The 18,375-nt window shown below is 43.6% G+C and overlaps 1 protein-coding gene and 1 long non-coding RNA gene across 2 annotated transcripts in view; one reads left to right on the forward strand and one right to left on the reverse strand.

Moving 5' to 3' along the window:
* Positions 1–3,047: 3,047 nt before the first annotated feature.
* On the reverse strand, positions 3,048–9,593 carry LOC124507403 (uncharacterized). The gene is made up of 3 exons (XR_006961026.1): positions 9,166–9,593; positions 8,520–8,585; positions 3,048–3,567 (listed from the first exon to the last, which is right to left on the reverse strand). It is a non-coding gene; the product is annotated as an uncharacterized LOC124507403 (long non-coding RNA).
* A 207-nt stretch (positions 9,594–9,800) lies between these two features.
* Positions 9,801–18,375, forward strand: part of RAB2A (RAB2A, member RAS oncogene family) — an 86,719-nt gene continuing 78,144 nt past the window's right edge. Inside the window, exon 1 of the mRNA XM_047073972.1 lies at positions 9,801–10,076. Within this exon, the coding sequence (XP_046929928.1) occupies positions 10,031–10,076 (46 nt within the window). The 5' untranslated portion in view covers positions 9,801–10,030. The remainder of the gene's footprint in view (positions 10,077–18,375) is intronic.

An 18,375-nucleotide genomic window follows, 5' to 3' on the forward strand; every position in this document is an offset into this window, starting at 1 on the left:
CAAAACGGCTTATCTCTGAGTTCAGATGAGAAATCTCATATTTCGTGTTTGGATTGAATGTCTTCTGGGGTGAAATGAAAGCGTGACCTTACAGAACTGCATTCAGTTGTTTCAAAGAGAGGAGCCCTCTAGTTCCAAAGAGAGTTCTCTGTTTGTAATCGGTTTTTCAAAAGGAAAAAGTAACACAAAGCACAGTGTATCAATGCCAAATAATCTGCCTTTCTAGCAGACACTTTTGTGTAATTTGTATCAAGAAAATTTAAATACTACCCATTTACTAAGGGTAAAAAAAAAATGTTCTCCGCTGTCTAGTAATGAAGACTTCAAAATAAGATGCCAGACTGATGTAGTTCTTCTAATGAAGATTACTAACCTCTGGTATCAGAAAACCCTACTTTTAGGGGATAAGATGATAGTCAAGTTCTATTTGTACCTTAAACTTGTTTAACTAAAGGTTTCTCCTACACCTGCTTACTCTAGATTTTTTTCCAACCTGAAACTTAAAATGCATAATCAACTGCTGTAATATTTGGATACGAGACTTCTTGTAGGTAGAAAAATTACTGAGTTCCCGTAAAATTATTTAAAGAAGTTAATGACAAGATGGAGATAATTTGCTTATTCTGTTGAAACGCGTGAATCCTTAAGGACTTGGGATAGAAGCAAGCAGCAACTTTAAAAATAAAACCCTACTTGGGAGCTACTTTGTTATTGTATTCTGTCCTCAAAACAGTTGCTTTGAAAAATAATTTTTAAAAACTGAAAAATATGTTTTCTCTACCTTTTCCAATTGTAAAATTATTATTTTTCAGGTCCTTTATCTAAAATATTTTTAGGGGTGTGTTAAGCATTTGACTTTGGCTCAGGGGGTGATCTCATGGTTTGGTTCGTGAGTTTGAGCCCTGCATTGGGCTCTCTGCTGTCCACAAGAAGCCTGATTCGGATCCTCTGTTCCCCTCTCTCTCTGCCCCTCCCCCCATGCATGCTTGCACAAGTGCTCTCCCACTCTCAAAAATAGACATTAAAAAATAAATACATAAACAAATAAATAAAATATTTTTAGGGGGCGCCCAGGTGGGTCGGTCAGTTGGGTGTCTGACTTTTGATTTCAGCTCAGGTCTTGGTCTCAGGGTCATGAGTTCAAGCCCTGCATTGGGCTCCACCCAGGGCACAAAGCCTACAAGAAAGAAAAGAAAGAAAGAAGGAAGGAAGGAAGGAAGGAAGGAAGGAAGGAAGGAAGGAAGGAAGGAAAGAAGGAAGGAAGGAAGGAAGGAAGGAAGGAAGGAAGGAAGGAAAGAAAGAAAAGGAAGGAAGGGAGGAAGGAAGGAAGGAAGGAAGGAAAGAAAGAAAAGAAAGGAAGGGAGGAAGGGAGGAAGGGAGGAAGGGAGGAAGGAAGGAAGGAAGGAAGGAAGAAAAGAAAGAAAAGAAAGGAAGGAAGGAAGGAAGGGAGGGAGGGAGGAAGGAAGGAAGGAAGGAAGGAAGGAAGGAAGGAAGGAAGGAAAGAAAAGAAAGGAAGGGAGGAAGGGAGGAAGGAAGGAAGGGAAGGAAGGAAGGAAGGAAGGAAGGAAGGAAGGAAGGAAAGAAGGAAGGAAGGAAGGAAGGAAAGAAAGAAAGAAAGAAAGAAAGAAAGAAAGAAAGAAAGAAAGAAAGAAAGAAAATGTTTTTAGAAGTGCCAAAACCAGAATAAACTTCATCAACACATCCATTCAGAGCAAAATTTTATTGCAGATAGGTTAAATGGACCTAATTTGACCCCAAAGTATCTGATTTCAGAGAGTGAGACATTTATTAGATTCCTGTTTTCACTTCTTGATTTCTTCAGGTTGTGATGCTTCTAGGATGATTTCTAAGATAACCCTCAGTGACCCCTGCCTCTGGTGTGAATGCCCTGTGTAGTCCTTTCCTTCATTTTATCATAGTGCGTCCACGGGACCAAAAAAATATACCAGAAGTGAAAGTTGATGGTATACAACTTCTGAGGCTGGGTCATGGGAGACATTAGGGTTCTGGGCTTGTGATCAGCTGCCATGTGGAGGCCACTCGAGCAGTCCTGTGGAAAGGTCCATGTGGTATAGAACTAGGGCTTCTGCCAACAGCCAACAGTGCTGGAGCCATCTTGGAAGTGGATCTCCAGCCCGCCAAGCCTTCGGAGGACTGCAGCCTTGACTGAAAGATGAACTGCAACCCCACGTGAGAGCCCAAGCCAGAACCACCCAGCTAAGCTGTTCCTAGACTTCTAATGCACAAAAATTGTACGACAATAAATGTTTATTGCTGTTTTAAGGTTGTACTGTACTTTCTCATTATGTTTATTTGAAGAGGTTCTTGAGAATCGATCCCTAGATTCCCCAAGTTGAGAATTTAAAAGAGCAGAAGTGCAGCAGTAATTCTTGGCACAAACCTAAATTATTAGCCTTGCAGATTTTTAGAAGTTTATTCATTGACTGATTGATTTGAGAGAGATGGGGGGAGGGGCCAGGAGAGAGGGAGAGAGACAGAAGTCCAGCAGGTTCCGTGTTATTAGTGCAGAGCCTGATGTGGGGCTCGGTTCCATTTATGAGATGATGATGTGAGCTGAAACTAAGAGTCAGCCACTTAACTGCCTGAGCCACTCAGGCGCCCCATAGCCTTGCAAGTTTTTTAATATGAGTCTTCAGGTATAATCTAAATTTTGAAGAACATATTTATTCTTTTAATAACTTTTATTTTATTTTTTAAATTTTATTTATTTAAGTCATCTCTAGACCAATGTGGGGCTCAAACTCATGACCCCAAGATGAAGAGCCACACACTCTTCCAACTGAGCCAGCCAGGTGACCCATAATAACTTTTTTATTTTTTTCTCTTTTTTAATGTTTTTTGGGTTTTTTTTAATTTATTTTGAGAGAGACAGAGTGTGCACAGGGGAGGGGCAGAAAGAGAGGGAGACACAGAATCTGAAGCAGGTTCCAGGCTCTGAGCTGTCAGCACAGAGACTGACCCGGGGCTCAAACCCACAAACTGCGAGATCATGACCTGAGCTGAAGTTGGACACTTAACCAAGTGAGTTACCCAGGTGCCCCCTTTTATTTTTAAAAATTACTTTGGGGAAATACACTTCTGTTTTCTCTAGATTACAAGTGAAATATGATTCTGTGGTGATCATTTTCCTCTGTCCATATGTTGAAATTTCTAATAGTGAGATTGTGAGAAGCAGAGATAAAAATTACACAGGTGGGAGGGGGAGACAGCAGAGGGTTGAAATGTGATCTCATAATTCCCTGCACCACTTAATTTTTAAGATCCCTTCTCACTCAAAAGACATCAGTGACAGAAGGTTTTCTGTGTCCACATCTCCCACTGGGACACAGCTAGCTTATCATTTCTTCAACAATGGAGAGAAAATGGATTTCTCTTTTTCAAAATTTGAAGACCTTTAGGGAGCAAGATGAAAAGAAATGGAAGCACTCATGGGACAGGGAGCGGTTCTGTCTTCAGCCAATATGAGCCAAACTCTTCATGCGTCCCTGTTCTCATTCCAAACCCAACTTTTCCAAAGCAAGGAACACCTATCAATTAACCCGGGACCTGGAACACATTAGAGACAAATGGAGAGAAGGGTTTGAAGCAATTTCATGCTCTAGTCTCTGCTGACCAAAAAACTAACATTGCAGATAATAACACACTGCTGATGGTATATGGCTCTGTAGGAGGTGGTGTTTTATTATGCTTATATACATTTGCAAAAAATCATTCACCTGCAATTTGGCATATATACCTACTCCTGGTAATGACATGCTTTTCAGAGTGTTCTTGCATCTACCTCTCTGCAAGTTCATTATGTAAGCGACCAGAATTATTATCTCTGTTGAGCAGATGACAAAAAGTTTGAAGAATTTTCTCAAAATCAGCCAGTTAGTGGCAGAGAAGACAGAGGCCTCCTGGAATTCAACATTGGGCCGTCTCTACACCACTTTCTCTGCTGAAAGCATGAGGCAGATGTAAAGGACTTAGAAAAGTAGTTAATTAAGAACACTACCCTGGGTTTTAACTCAGTTTAAAGTTTTTTAAAGATTAATTATTAAATTATTCTATGTAGTTATACTTTTTAAGCTACTATTTTATAACATAAGCTTATTATTATTCCAATATTCACTGTTCCTCTTGTCTGTGCACTTATTACGTCCTTTCTATTACAAATGATCAGTCCACTGGAAAAACAATAGCCTACACATAAAAGAAAGTTTCTTCAAACACCTACACACACATTGACTGAGGATATGAATTTGTGATCATTAAATGTGTACTCTTCAATTAAGCTTTTGAAAGATGAGCAGAATGGAGTGGAAGAGAGAAAATAGTCATTTCTGGCTTTGACAAGTGGTCAGGAAGAGGCCACAAATAGAAAATGAAACAGGGAATATTAAGTCCGCCCCCAACTAGGATATAAATGGCAGATGAGGCGGATAAAGGGAGCAAAGTACAAAGGAGAGGGCTGTTGGAGTATCTGAAATGACTCAGGTAAAGCAATCACTATGAAAGATGATGATGCCCTTTAAGGCCCAACTTAAATGGCTCTCCCTCTGTAAAAACGTACTCTCATTTCCCAGAACAAAATTCTGTCCTCTAAAATGATACATTACCTCTCCTGTAGGCTTTGTAGGCCAAAGCTATCCATGGCTTCGCGCAAGGGGACTAATCTACTTTGGGCTCATGTAACTTCTAACCATCCTTAGTGAGAGGTTGGAGGTGAGAGACTGGGAGAGGATGAAAGGAAAGGGGAAATAATGTGCTTATTTAATGTCTACTATGAACGTGACATTGTGCTAGACACTTTGTGTCATCTCAGCTAAGGCTTAGAGCGGTTAGTAATTTATCTATCAATTTATCAACTGATAAATAGTAAAATCAGGATTTGAACCTACTTCTTTCTTTTTCCAACACTGGCACTGAGCTTATTAAGCTCAGTAATACTTAATAAATATTAAGTATTTGCTGGAAAATTAGTTCCATCATGGCATTTAAAAATGGCTGAAAGAAAATATTTCACAGTAGTTCTTAATTATTTCTGGGTCATGGACCTGTGCAAGAATCTCTCTCATGAAATTACACATATGCAAATACATACAACATTTTGCATACAATTTGTTGAGGATCACAGAGCCTCTGAGTGCAATCAAGGACTAGCTAAGGGGCCATGGAAACTAAAGAACCTGTGGATTACAGTATTTCTAACCACCCCTCTTCCATCCAAACCACTTCACAGCTCCCCCTCCTTCCACAGTCTGAGAGCAATCAAAACCAGAGAAAATTTAAACACAAGAAAAGTGTGGTTCAGAATGGTAAATGCGAAATTCCGATTTAGCACTGTATTTTAAAATGTTATGTTGGGGTGCCCAGATGGCTCAGTCGGTTAAGCGTCCGACTTCGGCTCAGGTCATGATCTCAGCGTTCATGAGTTCGAGCCCCACCTCGGGCCGTGTGCTGACAGCTCAGGGCCTGGAGCCTGCTTCAGATTCTGTGACTCCCTCTCTCTCTCTCTTCCCCTCCCCCTGCTCATGCTCTCTCTCTCTGTCTCTCAAAAAATAAACGTTAAAAAAAAATTGTTATAAAAAAAACATCATGGAGAACTTCAATGAGGAGACCTTAGAAAATGTGGTTTAACAATCTTTAAATTTCAGTTTTGATCTTCAGACCATATATGATGCACGACTGAGAGATGACGTTATCAGAATTCATTCCCAAAGGAGCGAAATAGCTGATAATCAAACTGAATGGAAAATCCCAGGAAGTATACCACTACTTAGGGAGAAAGAGGTTTATTTATATCATTCTGCCTGAGGAATTTTCTTGAAAAATGTTTTCGGATTTTGGAGGCTAAATAAAATGTTTCAAATGAAGTTTCTATTATTTTTACTTATACTCTGTATTGTTTCAAAGAGGATTTAAGATAGCATACAGGCATATGAGAAAATACAACAAAACATGATGAATTACACGTGGGAAAAAAATAAAGGTAGAGACATAAAATAGAGCATGGAATGGAAGTGACTTTTAAAATATGAAGTTATACATTTATTGACTAGGCCTTTAGTCCCTCACGGTAATTTTAAATACTTACGCAATACTAAGAGTTATGTGTTAAGTATATATTTTTCATAATTTATAAAATACGTTCACATAGAACATCTTATTTGATCCTAAATTGACTTTGTGAGGCAACTATTATCTACATATTCCAGATAAGGAAAATGAGGCCCAAAGAAAGACTTGAAAATCGAGTCTTTGCTCTTTGCATTAGATTATACTGCTAGGTAGCAAGTGATCATTACTTCTGTGCATCTTAGCAGTGGAGTAACGCACATCGGTCCTGTGCAAGAACAATACGCATTGATTCATGTGGCCCTGACGTTGTCATGAGAGAAGGATTACTGATGCTTTATAGGTAGCTTCAGACCTGGAGGTTGGATAGACATAATATTGGACTTTAGACTTTGGAATAGCCCTTTAACACTTAACTCCTTCACTTTTTATGTATGCATGTATTTATTTATAATTTTTTCAAATGTTTATTTATCTTTTTAAAAAATTTTTTTAACGTTTTATTTATTTTTGAGACAGGGAGAGACAGAGCATGAACAGGGGAGGGTCAGAGAGAGGGAGACACAGAATCTGAAACAGGCTCCAGGCTCTGAGCTGTCAGCACAGAGCCCGATGCGGGGCTCGAACTCACGGACCGCGAGATCATGACCTGAGCCGAAATCGGCCGCTTAACCGACTGAGCCACCCAGGCGCCCCTCAAATGTTTATTTATCTTTGAAAGTGACAGAGACAGAGCACAAGTGGGGAAGGGAGCTCTAAGAGGCCAAATGATTTTTCACAAGTTATGGCAGCGTCACAGGCCAGGCTTCCTAAGTTTTTGTTTTGTTTTACACTGCACCGCCTCTCATAGCTCTACCTTCACTTCTCTGATTTCTTTACACACTCAACTCTGATCTTTCTCCTGTTTCCCCTGTGTCCATCTGGTAAAGCACCATAGGCATACTCACATGGCTACACGACCCTGCGTGACCTGGCCCCAGTGACTTCTCCAGCAACTCCCCTCCTCTAACAGTATGGGAATGCTTCGGACTCTTAAGGATGCTCAGCTTTTGTGTCACCCTGACAGAGCTTTCCTGTTGAGGCTGTTTCTAAAGGCCACGCCTCTGAGAGTAGAAAGCAACTGAGTCTCTCCCGGAAGGAGGAGACATTCTAGATGTCCACCACCCATGAAAGAACTGAGTGAAGGCACTCAGATGGGAAGGACAAAACGGCCTCTGGAACCTGGAGGCCTCAGGCAGGGACCTCCCCTTTCCTAAAGTAAAAATGAGTGTGAACCAGTTTATGCAATGCCGGGTAACTTTTCACGTCAAAATTTTTTTCTAATGTCTATTCATTTCTGAGAGAGTGTGAACAGGGTAGGGGCAGAGAGAGAAGGGGACAGAGGATCTGAAGTGGGCTCTGCACTGACATCAGCGCGGTGTGGGATTCACACTCGCGAACGTGAGATCAATCCTGACTCGAGCCAAAGTTGGATGCTCAACCTGCTGAGCCACCCAGGTGACCATCGTGTCAAATTCTTGGGTGCTGTCCCTGAAACTTTAGTTAAATCCCCTCCAGGGACGCCTGGGTGGCTCAGTCGGTTAGGCGTCCGACTTCGGCTCAGGTCACGATCTCGCAGTCCGTGAGCTCGAGCCCCGCGTCGGGCTCTGGGCTGATGGCTCAGAGCCTGGAGCCTGCTTCCGATTCTGTGTCTCCCTCTCTCTCTGCCCCTCCCCCATTCACGCTGTCTCTGTCTCAAAAATAAATAAAGGTTAAAAAAATTAAAAAAAAAAGAAGTATAAATAAGTGGTATTAAGATAGTGATATTGGGGCGCCTGGGTGGCTCAGTCGGTTGAGCTTCTGACTTCGGCTCAGGTCATGATCTCGCAGCCTGTGAGTTCGAGCCCCGCATCAGGCTCTGTGCCGATAGCTCAGAGCCTGGAGCCTGTTTCAGATTCTGTGTCTCCCTCTCTCTCTGACCCTCCCCGTTCATGCTCTGTCTTTCTCTGTCTCTCTCTCTGTCTCAAAAATAAACGTTAAAAAATTAAAAAAAAAATCCCCTCCAAATACTCCAAAAACAACCTGTGAGTTCATACTTGATGAGGCCATTCAAACCATGTATTTGTAAGCAACCAGCCATAGCCGGCTCAGCATGAAGGGGTCAGTAGAATTACATAATGAGAGATCCCCAAAGGGAGAACCAGGACCACTAAATCCCAGGGACTCCCCCCCCCCCCCCCCCGCGATGATTGTCCTTCCACTGCCAACATCAGAGGATATGGGTTAGTGAACGAGCTTCCGGGCACAACTTTAAATTCTTTCAACAGAGCCATGAACTTTGCACATTGTGCTCCTTTGTGCCTTTTTCAGTTCCCATTCCCAAACTTTCGTCCTTTTGGCAAGCTCTTACTCATTATTCATGTTCCTGGTTCAAACATCATGTTCTCTAGGCAACCTACCCTGACACTTCCTCTTCTTCCAAAACTGTGCTCCTTTAGAACAGGGTCTGCCTTCAGTTACGGTGCCTAGCAATACAGAAACAGAACATGAACTCAATAAAGGTTAATGGAATGAGCAAAAAAGCTACTTTGCTTTTTCCTTTAAATATATTTTTTCGGGGTGGCAGGGTGGCTCAGACAGTTAAGTGTCCCGCTCTTGATTTCAGCTCAGGTCATGATCTCAAGCCCAGCATCTGGCTCTGCGCTGACAAGTGTGGAATCCGCTGGGGATTCTCTCTGTCCCTCTCCCATTCGTGCATGCTCTCTCTCAAAATACACTTCTTAAAAAACCTATTTTTTCAATAGGTAATTCAGAACACTGCAAAAAAGTTCAAACTGCACATGAAAAATTCAGAGAAAACTAACTCTTTCCTCCATTCCCATCCGTCCTCCCCTTGGAACCAGTTGTGTTTCCTCTCAGTGTGACTACCCACATACGGGTATTTCAGTGTTTTCTTGCCTTTTTATTTTTTTTAACACAATGGTAGAAATATACGCGTTATCTATAAAACAATAAAATACAATTTATAAATATACGGACATATTTAGCATATAATTGTTACACTGAATATCTTCTATATAAATACTACACAGAATATAAACATACATGTATACACCGATTTCTGTGCCGTGTTTTTGCTTGTCAGGCTTTGTTCTAAGAGCCGTAATATTCCACCATAGGGGCATACCATAATTTTCTTCACATTCTCTAATTTACAAAAAATTCCACTTTCACTGTCAGGCCCCCGACCCCCAGACGGAAATACCGTCGCCCTTCCACCCACCCCGGCGGCTCCCGCGTTCTCAAAACACCTTTCCACAGGCCCAAAGCCGGGCCCGGCACGGAACGCGACCTCCGCCTTCCCACAACGTGCCCCGCGCCCCCACCGCAGGGCGGAAGGACGCGGCGCCCATGCGCGTCGCGGCGACGGAACCGAACCTTCCACTTCCCTCCCCTCCCCCTGGGTCTCCCGGCCGCCGGGGTCGCCCGCTCAAACGTGCCTGAACGACCGGCGCCCAGCCTCCCCCGGCTCGGGGCGGACCGGGAAGACGGGCGCGGCCGGCTCGGCGCTGGGCGGGGCTCCGGCGGGGCGGGGCGGGGCGGGGCGGGGCTCTGGCTGGGCGGGGCTCCGGCCGGCGGGGCGCGGCCGGCGTGCGGGGCTCCTCCTCTTTCCTCCGGCGGCGCCGGCGGCCGCAGCACTTCCGGGTCGACGCGGAGGCGGGGCGGAGGCGCCGCGGCGGCTGTTATTGTTCGAGGGAGCTCGGTCGGGTGCTGTCTCAATCGGCTCTGCGAGTGTCAGTTTGTCCGGCTTCCTCTCGGCCCCTCACTCCCGGCGGCTGACGGTGACGGCTGCGGCGGGCGGGGCCTGGCGTTTCGAGGCCGAGCGGCGCCGGGGTGAGGGGCGCGGAGGAGGAGGAGGAGCAGTAGCAGGAGGAGGAGCCGTGTGCCCTGGCACCGAGCGGCCGCGGCCATGGCGTACGCCTATCTCTTCAAGTACATCATCATCGGCGACACAGGTGAGGGCCTGGGGCGCGGCCGGGCGGGTGTCGGCGGCCTCCGGGCCCGGGCTCAGGGGTAAACGGCGTCTGGCAGCGGCGCGGGCGCCAACGCCGCCCGGCGCCTCCCTCCCGGCCGCGCCGCTCCATTTCCGCAGTGCTGGAGCTGGTGACGTGGGCACTGCGAGCGGCCGCGGCCTGGCCAGGCCCGGGCCGCGGCCCCCGCCCCGGGCTGCCCTGCAGTCGGGGGCCTCGGCAGCCGTTTGCGACTCAAGATCTGGGAACGGGCCCAGCCGAGGGCCGCCAGGGCCTGACTTAGATGATTGCACTCTTTCGCCGCCCCTCACCTTGGGCCTCTTCGCCGCCCTCGGGAGAGAAAAAGGGAGGCAGAGGAGGTGATGGGAGGAGGGTCTTGGGTTTCCTGATCGGTCCCACCTTCTTCAGCCTACATGCATCTGTCAGGGGCTGGGCAAACTGCTCGTGCTGTGGGACAGCCAGCTGAGAAAGAGAGAACAGAACATTTTTTTAAAATTTGTTTTTTTTTTTAACACTCTCAAATCCCAACTCAGAGTAAGTCACGTTCCATTACCTGGGCGGCTGGGGAATCCCTTTCGAGGTCATTAAAGCGTGAAAGTTCTGTCGACTTTTGCCACGTGTAAACGGGTTATCTGATAGTGATGCAAGGCCGTTCAGTGCTCTGGGTGTGTGCTCGCGTGCGTGTGCCTGTGTGTGTCAGGGACACTGATTTCTTGGGTACATCAGGGGCAGGGTCACGACTGCCAATTTTCAGATGACCTGATGTACGTTTGAAGCAGAAAGAAATTCAGCTATTTTCACTTGAAACAACCTCCGAGTATATTTCACAGACAAATAAACTCATAAAATATTTTTTAATCCTTGTGATTTTGGCATTACTTTGAATCTAATAATAAAACCAAGGCTTGTTCAGGTGTTATAACTATTTATATACCAGAGTCTGATTTCAGTGAGGACTCTTGCACAACTTTGGGCCCTTTGCACAACTTTGGAAATGTAAGCAGCAGTTTGTGGTTGCACTAGTGATGTAGCAAATTCACTTAGACAAGAAGCATGTTGATTGTGGCCTAAAAGAAAAACTTGCTGCTGTAAATACTCCTTTTTAGCAAGATCTTTTGATATGTGTCTGTATGGAGTCTAGATGGTTTTCTGTGTAAAGTCCTGGGTAGAGCAGTGTTTTGCAAATGCTCAGTAGCAAGTTTACATACTTTTAAAAAGCTGTCGCGTATTTTGAAGGAGAAGTAATTGGGTCCAGCACCTATTGGAAAATTTTTATTTAGGCTGTAAACCCAAGTTGGAGAGGAAGTAACTATATGAATGCGAGAAGTAGAAAGAAGAGTGATTATGGACATTTAGCATATTAGCAAATTAGCCTTTGCAGGTTGCCTTCCTTCAGCTTATTTATTGAGCATCTACTGTGCGTGGGGTGTTGTGCTGGGAGTCGTGGAGCTGCGCAGATTAGCAAGCTGGTGCTCTGTGCTCTTGGAATTGCCCTCATTCAAAAACAACCCCAGGCGGTTTAAAGGGAAGACATTCCTTTCTTGACTTTTGCCATCGTCCTCACCGACTTCAGGCCCTGAATACTTGACTCTGGACTATGCAGCAGTACTTTCTCCCCATTCCAGTCTCCGTAGTTTGCTGTCAGGTTAATATTCCCGAACCCTGGCTGTTAGGGGAGACTGTTGTCTGCTCACATTCTTTAGTTGACCTTCCAGGAACTCCACATTTTAGCCTCCCTTTACTTTGCTCGCCTTCTTTCCCACTATTCTTACCTTCTGCCAGTGAGGCCCAGTGGATGATTTCTGTGCTCTTTCCTGGTTCCTACTGCTCCCTCTGCTTGGAGTGCCTTCTGTGTGGAAATTCCATCAGTCCTTCAAAGTCTAACCCAGGTCTCCCATAATGCTTTCACATATATTAAGCTCTTTTGATGTCTCCGGTTTTTTCCGGTATCCTGGCTGGCAATGACTTCTACTCCTTATCTGGATGTGTCACACTTCATATTTTTCTGATATTAATGCCAGACTGTTTCGTAGATGCTTCTGTAGTCATCTGTATTTGATTATGTACTTCTAGAGGGCAGAGAAGACGTTTAGTATAGCTTTGCATTTCAGGAAGAGCCTAGTGGAAGGAAGGCCCTGTACATTTCGTTAAATTCGGGAAAGAATAGCCAGACAGGCCGCTAGGTTCATGTTAATACACATTAGTAACTCGACTGCAGGGTGGGTTTTGTTTGCCCGATTTTGCCCCCTTTTTAATTGATTTTGGCCGAAATCCTTTACTATGTTTCCTTAATTCAAAATATGTGCATGGTTATAAAATACATTTAATGTGGCCCTTCCCACAAGAAAGATGATGTTAAATCAGTAGTGTGATATCTATCCTGATTTTTATATAAGTTGTAGTCTGAAAAATACATACCTTAGAATGAAGGAAATCGCTACTTTTCCTGTTTTTCACTTTCCCTAGTTTGTGATAAATGGTCATTTTTAGCCTTTCCTTCTCTCGGTAATGAGATAAAATGAGGACAAATGTGAAAGTACCATGCACATTTTGTCTTTCAGAAGTCCCTTTTCATAGAAGAGATTTTTTTATAACTTTTTACGTGATGATGATACTGTTGAAATTGTTTTCTTACTCTGTGGCCAAATGCAGTTAAAATAGAGCTTTAAAATTTTTCATTGGCAGTGTCTTGTTCCTGAAAAGTCATTTAGGAAAATGTGTCATTTAAATCTAGGTATACGGTGGAAATTGGGTTTTAACAAGCCTGGCCTGGTAGCATAATCAGATAATTACCAAATGTGGAAAAAGAAAAAAATTATAATAAAGCTTTAATTGTTGCTCCTAAAATGCTGGCAGCTGCCTACCTTTTTAACCTCATCACTAACCCACCCCTTCCACGCCACTCAACTAGGCACACAAAGCACAAACCCAGTTGTGTTCTATCTGAAATACCTCCCCGTACCCCCAAAAAGATGAAAAGAAAGGTTAGGTCACAGCTTTTCCACCTGACCCATTCTTACTCATCCGTTCTTCTAAGCTTGTTAACAAACCCCATTGCTCCCTATTGCGTCATACTCTTCCCCTGCACTCTTCCTTCATCGTTTGTTCCCCCTGCTCCCCACTCCCGTGTGCTTTTTTTGTTTTTCCTTAAAATCTTTTTAAGGACAGGTGCTATATAAGAAAGTAAATAAGAGCAGCCTGGTTGCACATTATCAGTGTCATCTGAATGTATTTTTTATTTTTTAAATTTTTTTTTTTCAACGTTTATTTATTTTTGGGACAGAGAGAGACAGAGCATGAACGGGGGAGGGGCAGAGAGAGAGGGAGACACAGAATCGGAAACAGGCTCCAGGCTCCGAGCCATCAGCCCAGAGCCCGACGCGGGGCTCGAACTCACGGACCGCGAGATCGTGACCTGGCTGAAGTCGGACGCGTAACCGACTGCGCCACCCAGGCGCCCCTGAATGTATTTTTTAAATTGAGATATAATTGACCTACAACATTGTAGTAGTTTTAGGTGTAGAGCATAATGATTTTGCTTATGTATATATTGCACACTGATCACCACAGTAGGTATTATGAGAGAGAGAGAGTGTGCATGAGCCGGAGAGGGACAGAGGTAAAGAGAGAGAGAATCTTAAGCAGGCTCCACACCCAGCGTGGAGCCCGACGCGGGGCTCAATCCCACAACCGTGAGGTCATGACCTGAGCCGAAGTCAAGAGTTGGATGCTTAACCGACACCCGGCACCCTCACAGTTTAATAGCTTTAAGGAACAGTAATAAATTATACACCCATGCTAAAGAAATACAGATCGTCATCACCCACTGTTTCTATTCCCAGGCTTTCATTAGCTTCCTTGCCTTTCTTCATAGTTGTGTAGCTTGTGGATCTCTGTATTGTTTAGTTTTGCCTTTTTTTTTAGCTGTGTTAGTTTTATTAAATGAGAAAGCTGAAACATGTCTGAAACATACCTTTCAACATCATCTAGAAATTAGACAGTGTATTCTGGTCTACTTCAATTGTTGTTTTATACATGTTATTTGTAGTCTTTCAAGATTTTTGACGAGCCCTTTCCTTTTCTCTCCTAATTGGTTTGTTTGCTGCTTGCTTCCCCTAACTTTTATATTGCTACTGAGACTTTTTATTGAACCATAAAGGCCATAGTCCTCGTGTCCTCGCCTGGTGAACCTGTCACCGCCTCATCTCAAATAATGCCCCTCACTTCTTCCTCAGTGCTCTTGTCCCCTTCGTTCTGATTCTGTTCCTGCCCCTGGCTCCAACATGAAATTAATTTTCTCCTTTATCTGCCCCACGGCTCCCTCTCCCTGGTTTTATCTCGCCGGTTCGCCGCCTCTTGCAGTAGCCAGTAATTTTGCTGGTTTTTTGAGCAGATCCTTACTTTGCCAGCTCAGCTGTTTTTCTCACTCTGGCCCAGCTGTGCTTGCTCCGTTTCGTTATTCTCTGCTCATCCTGGTCCATGAGGCTGTGTCCTTTGCTACGAAAGATGCAGCCACAGACTGACCTCTCTTGTCCCCCTTTCTAACTTTCTCCATGAAACTTTCCCATTTGATTTCATCAGCTTTGTTTATTTGCAAGTTTTACAATACATGCCAGCTACTCTTCACTTGGAAATAAAAGACACCTGACAGAAAGATGCTGGATTCCCTCTGCTATCATCCACATGTGGTCACTCCCATTTTAATTCCTGCAGTATTTCTCAACTCAAACAACTTGGGTCTTATCCTTGGACATGCTGTTTTAGAAGATCTGCAGTGAGTCCCAGACATACATACATATATACATACATTTATTTGTTTGAGAGAGAGAGAGCACAAGCGGGGGGGGGGGGGGTGGGCAGAGGGAGAGAGATCAGTGCAGAGCCCAACGTGTGGCTCAGTTCCACCACCCTGGATCCCACGACCTGACCTGAAATCAAGAGTTGGATGGACATGCAACCGACTGAGCCACCCAGGTGCCCCTGGATATCTATATGTTTTTTTTATTTATTTATTTTCATTTTATTTTTTTTTTTAATTTACATCCAAATTAGCTTATAGTGCAACAATGATTTCAGGAATTAGATGCCTTAGTGCCCCTTACCCATTTATCCCATCCTCCCTCCCACAACCCCTACAGCAACCTCAGTTTGTTCTCCATATTTATGAGTCTCTTCTGTTTTGTCCCCCTCCCTGTTTTTATATTATTTTTGTTTCCCTTTCCTTATGTTCATCTGTTTTGTCTCTTAAAGTCCTCGTATGAGTGAAGTCATATTTGTCTTTCTCTAATTTCACTTAGCATAATACCCTCCAGTTCCATCCACGTAGTTGCAAATGGCAAGATTTCATTTTTGATTGCCGAGTAATACTCCATTGTGTGTGTGTGTGTGTGTGTGTGTGTGTGTGTGTGTGTGTGTGTGTATACACACATATATATATATATGTGTGTATACACACCACATCTTCTTTATCCATTCATCCATCGATGGACATCTGGGCTGTTTCCTTACTTTGGCTGTTGTTGATAGTGCTGCTATAAACATGGGGGTGCATGTGTCCCTTCGAAACAGCACACTTGTATCCCTTGGATAAATGCGTAGTAGTGCAATTGCTGGGTCGTAGGGTAGTTCTAGTTTTAGTTTTTTGAGGAACCTCCATACTGTTTTCCAGAGTGGCTGCACCAGCTTGCATTCCCAGACATCTATACGTCTATATTTTTTAAAAGGGCTGTTTTTTAGTGGTCGTTCTGTGACATTCCTCTGCAAGTCTGTCATGAGCCTTTTGTGTCTGTTTTTCTAGAATTTATTCTCTTTTTTGATTATCAGTTTTTTGCTTTCTGGAATTTTAAGTTAATCCCTAAGGTATATCCAGGCTGAATTTATATGGAATTCTTCATCGCATTAGTTTTTGGCACTATGTAGTAGATTCTCATGAGCAATTCTTCACACTTTTTATAGTTTGTATACAATATCAAAAGCTTTCATTTTCTATTCTGTCAGGAGATACAGGAGGTTACCATTTTGTAAATGAAAAAAACTGAGCTGCATCGTTTGGGGCAAGTTGTTTATGAATTTCTTCCCATGCCTCCACCTCTTAGAAGTTTTTAGTCTTCGTAATTGCGGTGTAGCTCTTTAAGTTCCTCCCAGTTTGCTCTCCCAAGCGTTCCTGTTTTCAGGTATAGCTGACAGTTACTGTGTTTCCAGTCAAATCTGAGGAAGTAAGGAAGAAGATGAATACGGATGGATGCATGCTGCAGGCACAAGACAGTGCCTGGCACAGAACGTCATGAATGTGTGCTAGGTAGCCTCTACTGGGTTGGCTACATGCCTTGGACAATTTATTTTGGTTTCAAAAAGGATTTAAGGGCATTTGTATTAAAATTTGGGGCGGTTTTATTAATTCAAATGGGAGAGAGAAGGGACATTAGTTTTGTGTTGCTACCATAACAAACCAGCACACATTAAAGCAGCTCAGAGAACACAAATTTATCTTCCACTTCTAAAGTTCTGCAGAAGTTCACGTGCGTGTCAGCATAGGTCGGAAGTCTGATGTGTTTCTCGCCAGGCTGACATCAAGGTTTCAGCAGGGCTGGCTTCCCTTCTTGAGGGTCTTGCTCCTTCAGGTTGTTGGTGGAGTATCCTTTCTTGCAGCTGTGGGCCTGAGATCTCCATACTCTTGCTGGCTGTCTGAGGGCCGCTCCCGGCTTCTAGAGCCCACCACCTACCCACATTCCTGGGCCCCTCACCCCCTCCCTCCATCTTCAAGCCCAGCAACAGCAGGCCTCCTCCTTCCAGGGTTGCGACTTTCTGACTCTTCCTGGGTCATCCCATCTCTCTGCTGTGACCGAAGCCCATGAAGGTTCTCCGCCTGTAAAATCTTGTGTGGTTAGATTGGATCCGTCTGGATAATCCAGGATAATCCCATCTCGAAGTCTGTAATTTTAATCACATCTGCAAAGTGCCCTTTGCCACTAGAGTAACCTATTCACTCTCGGTTTCTAGGGATTAGGGTGTACATTTCTTTATGTGTGGGGAGTGGCCTTATTCTGCCTACCATAGAGGGCTAAGGAGAAAATTAAATTGAAGTCAAAAGCAACATTAATACTTGACTTTGTATACACCTTTTGAAGTGGGCACGTATTAAGCAGTGCAAAGAGAGAACCCTTCTCATTTATGTTAATGATAGTATGCATTACTTTTAATAAAAGTAGATATACATATGTTGATTTATTTCTGATAGTGGGTCTTGAAAGGCATTGTTCCTCTGATTCCTCTTTAAAAGACCACAGTGTGATGGGAAGAATGTAAATATACAATCAGTATATTTACACATATGAGGCTTTTTCTAACATAACTCATTGAATCTGAGCAGTAATATCCATGATGAAGGCTCCATTTTACAGGTGAGGAAAGGGAGACTAATCGTCCTATCACACAGCTAGTAACTGACTAAGCTGGAATTTGGAATTTGAACCCAGGTCTTTCTGACTCCAGAGTCTGTGCTCTTTCATATCATACGTATTTCTTGATTCCCACAAATGACCTCTATCAGACTTCTTTTGTTGGCTTACCAACTTCTGGGTTTATTGAGTTGCTGTGGGAGCACATAGTCCCTCAGTCCCCTTTACTAGACCAGATGCCACCTCCGCTCATACAAAACAGGGAGAAAAGGTAAAACAACCATAAAATCCTATATGAAACAAGAATAAAATCCCATCTGTGTTCCTTACCAGCTGTATGAGCTTGGGCTACATCCTTAATCTACCTTGGTGTCCTCATCTAGAAAATGGAATGAATAAATAATATATATAATACTGACTTGAGTAAGAAATAGTTACTATCTCATCTTTTTATTCTGCTCTCTGAATGTTACCATAATTTCCCCATGTGCATTGAAAAAGTATCACAAACTTGGCCAGTGCTGTGTAGCGTTTGAGTAATGCTGGCATAGCAAAAATAATTGTCTTCCATGTACCCTAGTATGTTGGTCTTTTTCTCCCCCAAATCCCTGCTTAGCTTGCTAGTTTGTGGCCAGCTGATAACTTCGAGGAGTCTACCACCCTTGACTTGAATTGTTTCTTTCCTAACCTATGTTGGTGTTTTCTTGCGCTTAGTATGTTTGTTTGCATGTGTACAGACATTTTCTTATGGAAAGTTCCTTACTTTATCAGCATTGTTTTAACAAGATCCAAAATTGTTTATCAAGATTTATTTTATTCCAGACACCTGTGTTTTTAGCAGCTTTGCTTAATCTAGTCTACATGACCATTCAAGTCCAGTAATGACT

The sequence above is a fragment of the Lynx rufus genome, unplaced genomic scaffold, assembly GCF_022079265.1.
Source record: "Lynx rufus isolate CCGP_SWC_20201006 ecotype Redwood Valley unplaced genomic scaffold, mLynRuf1.p SCAF_12, whole genome shotgun sequence".
NCBI lineage: Eukaryota > Metazoa > Chordata > Mammalia > Carnivora > Felidae > Lynx > Lynx rufus.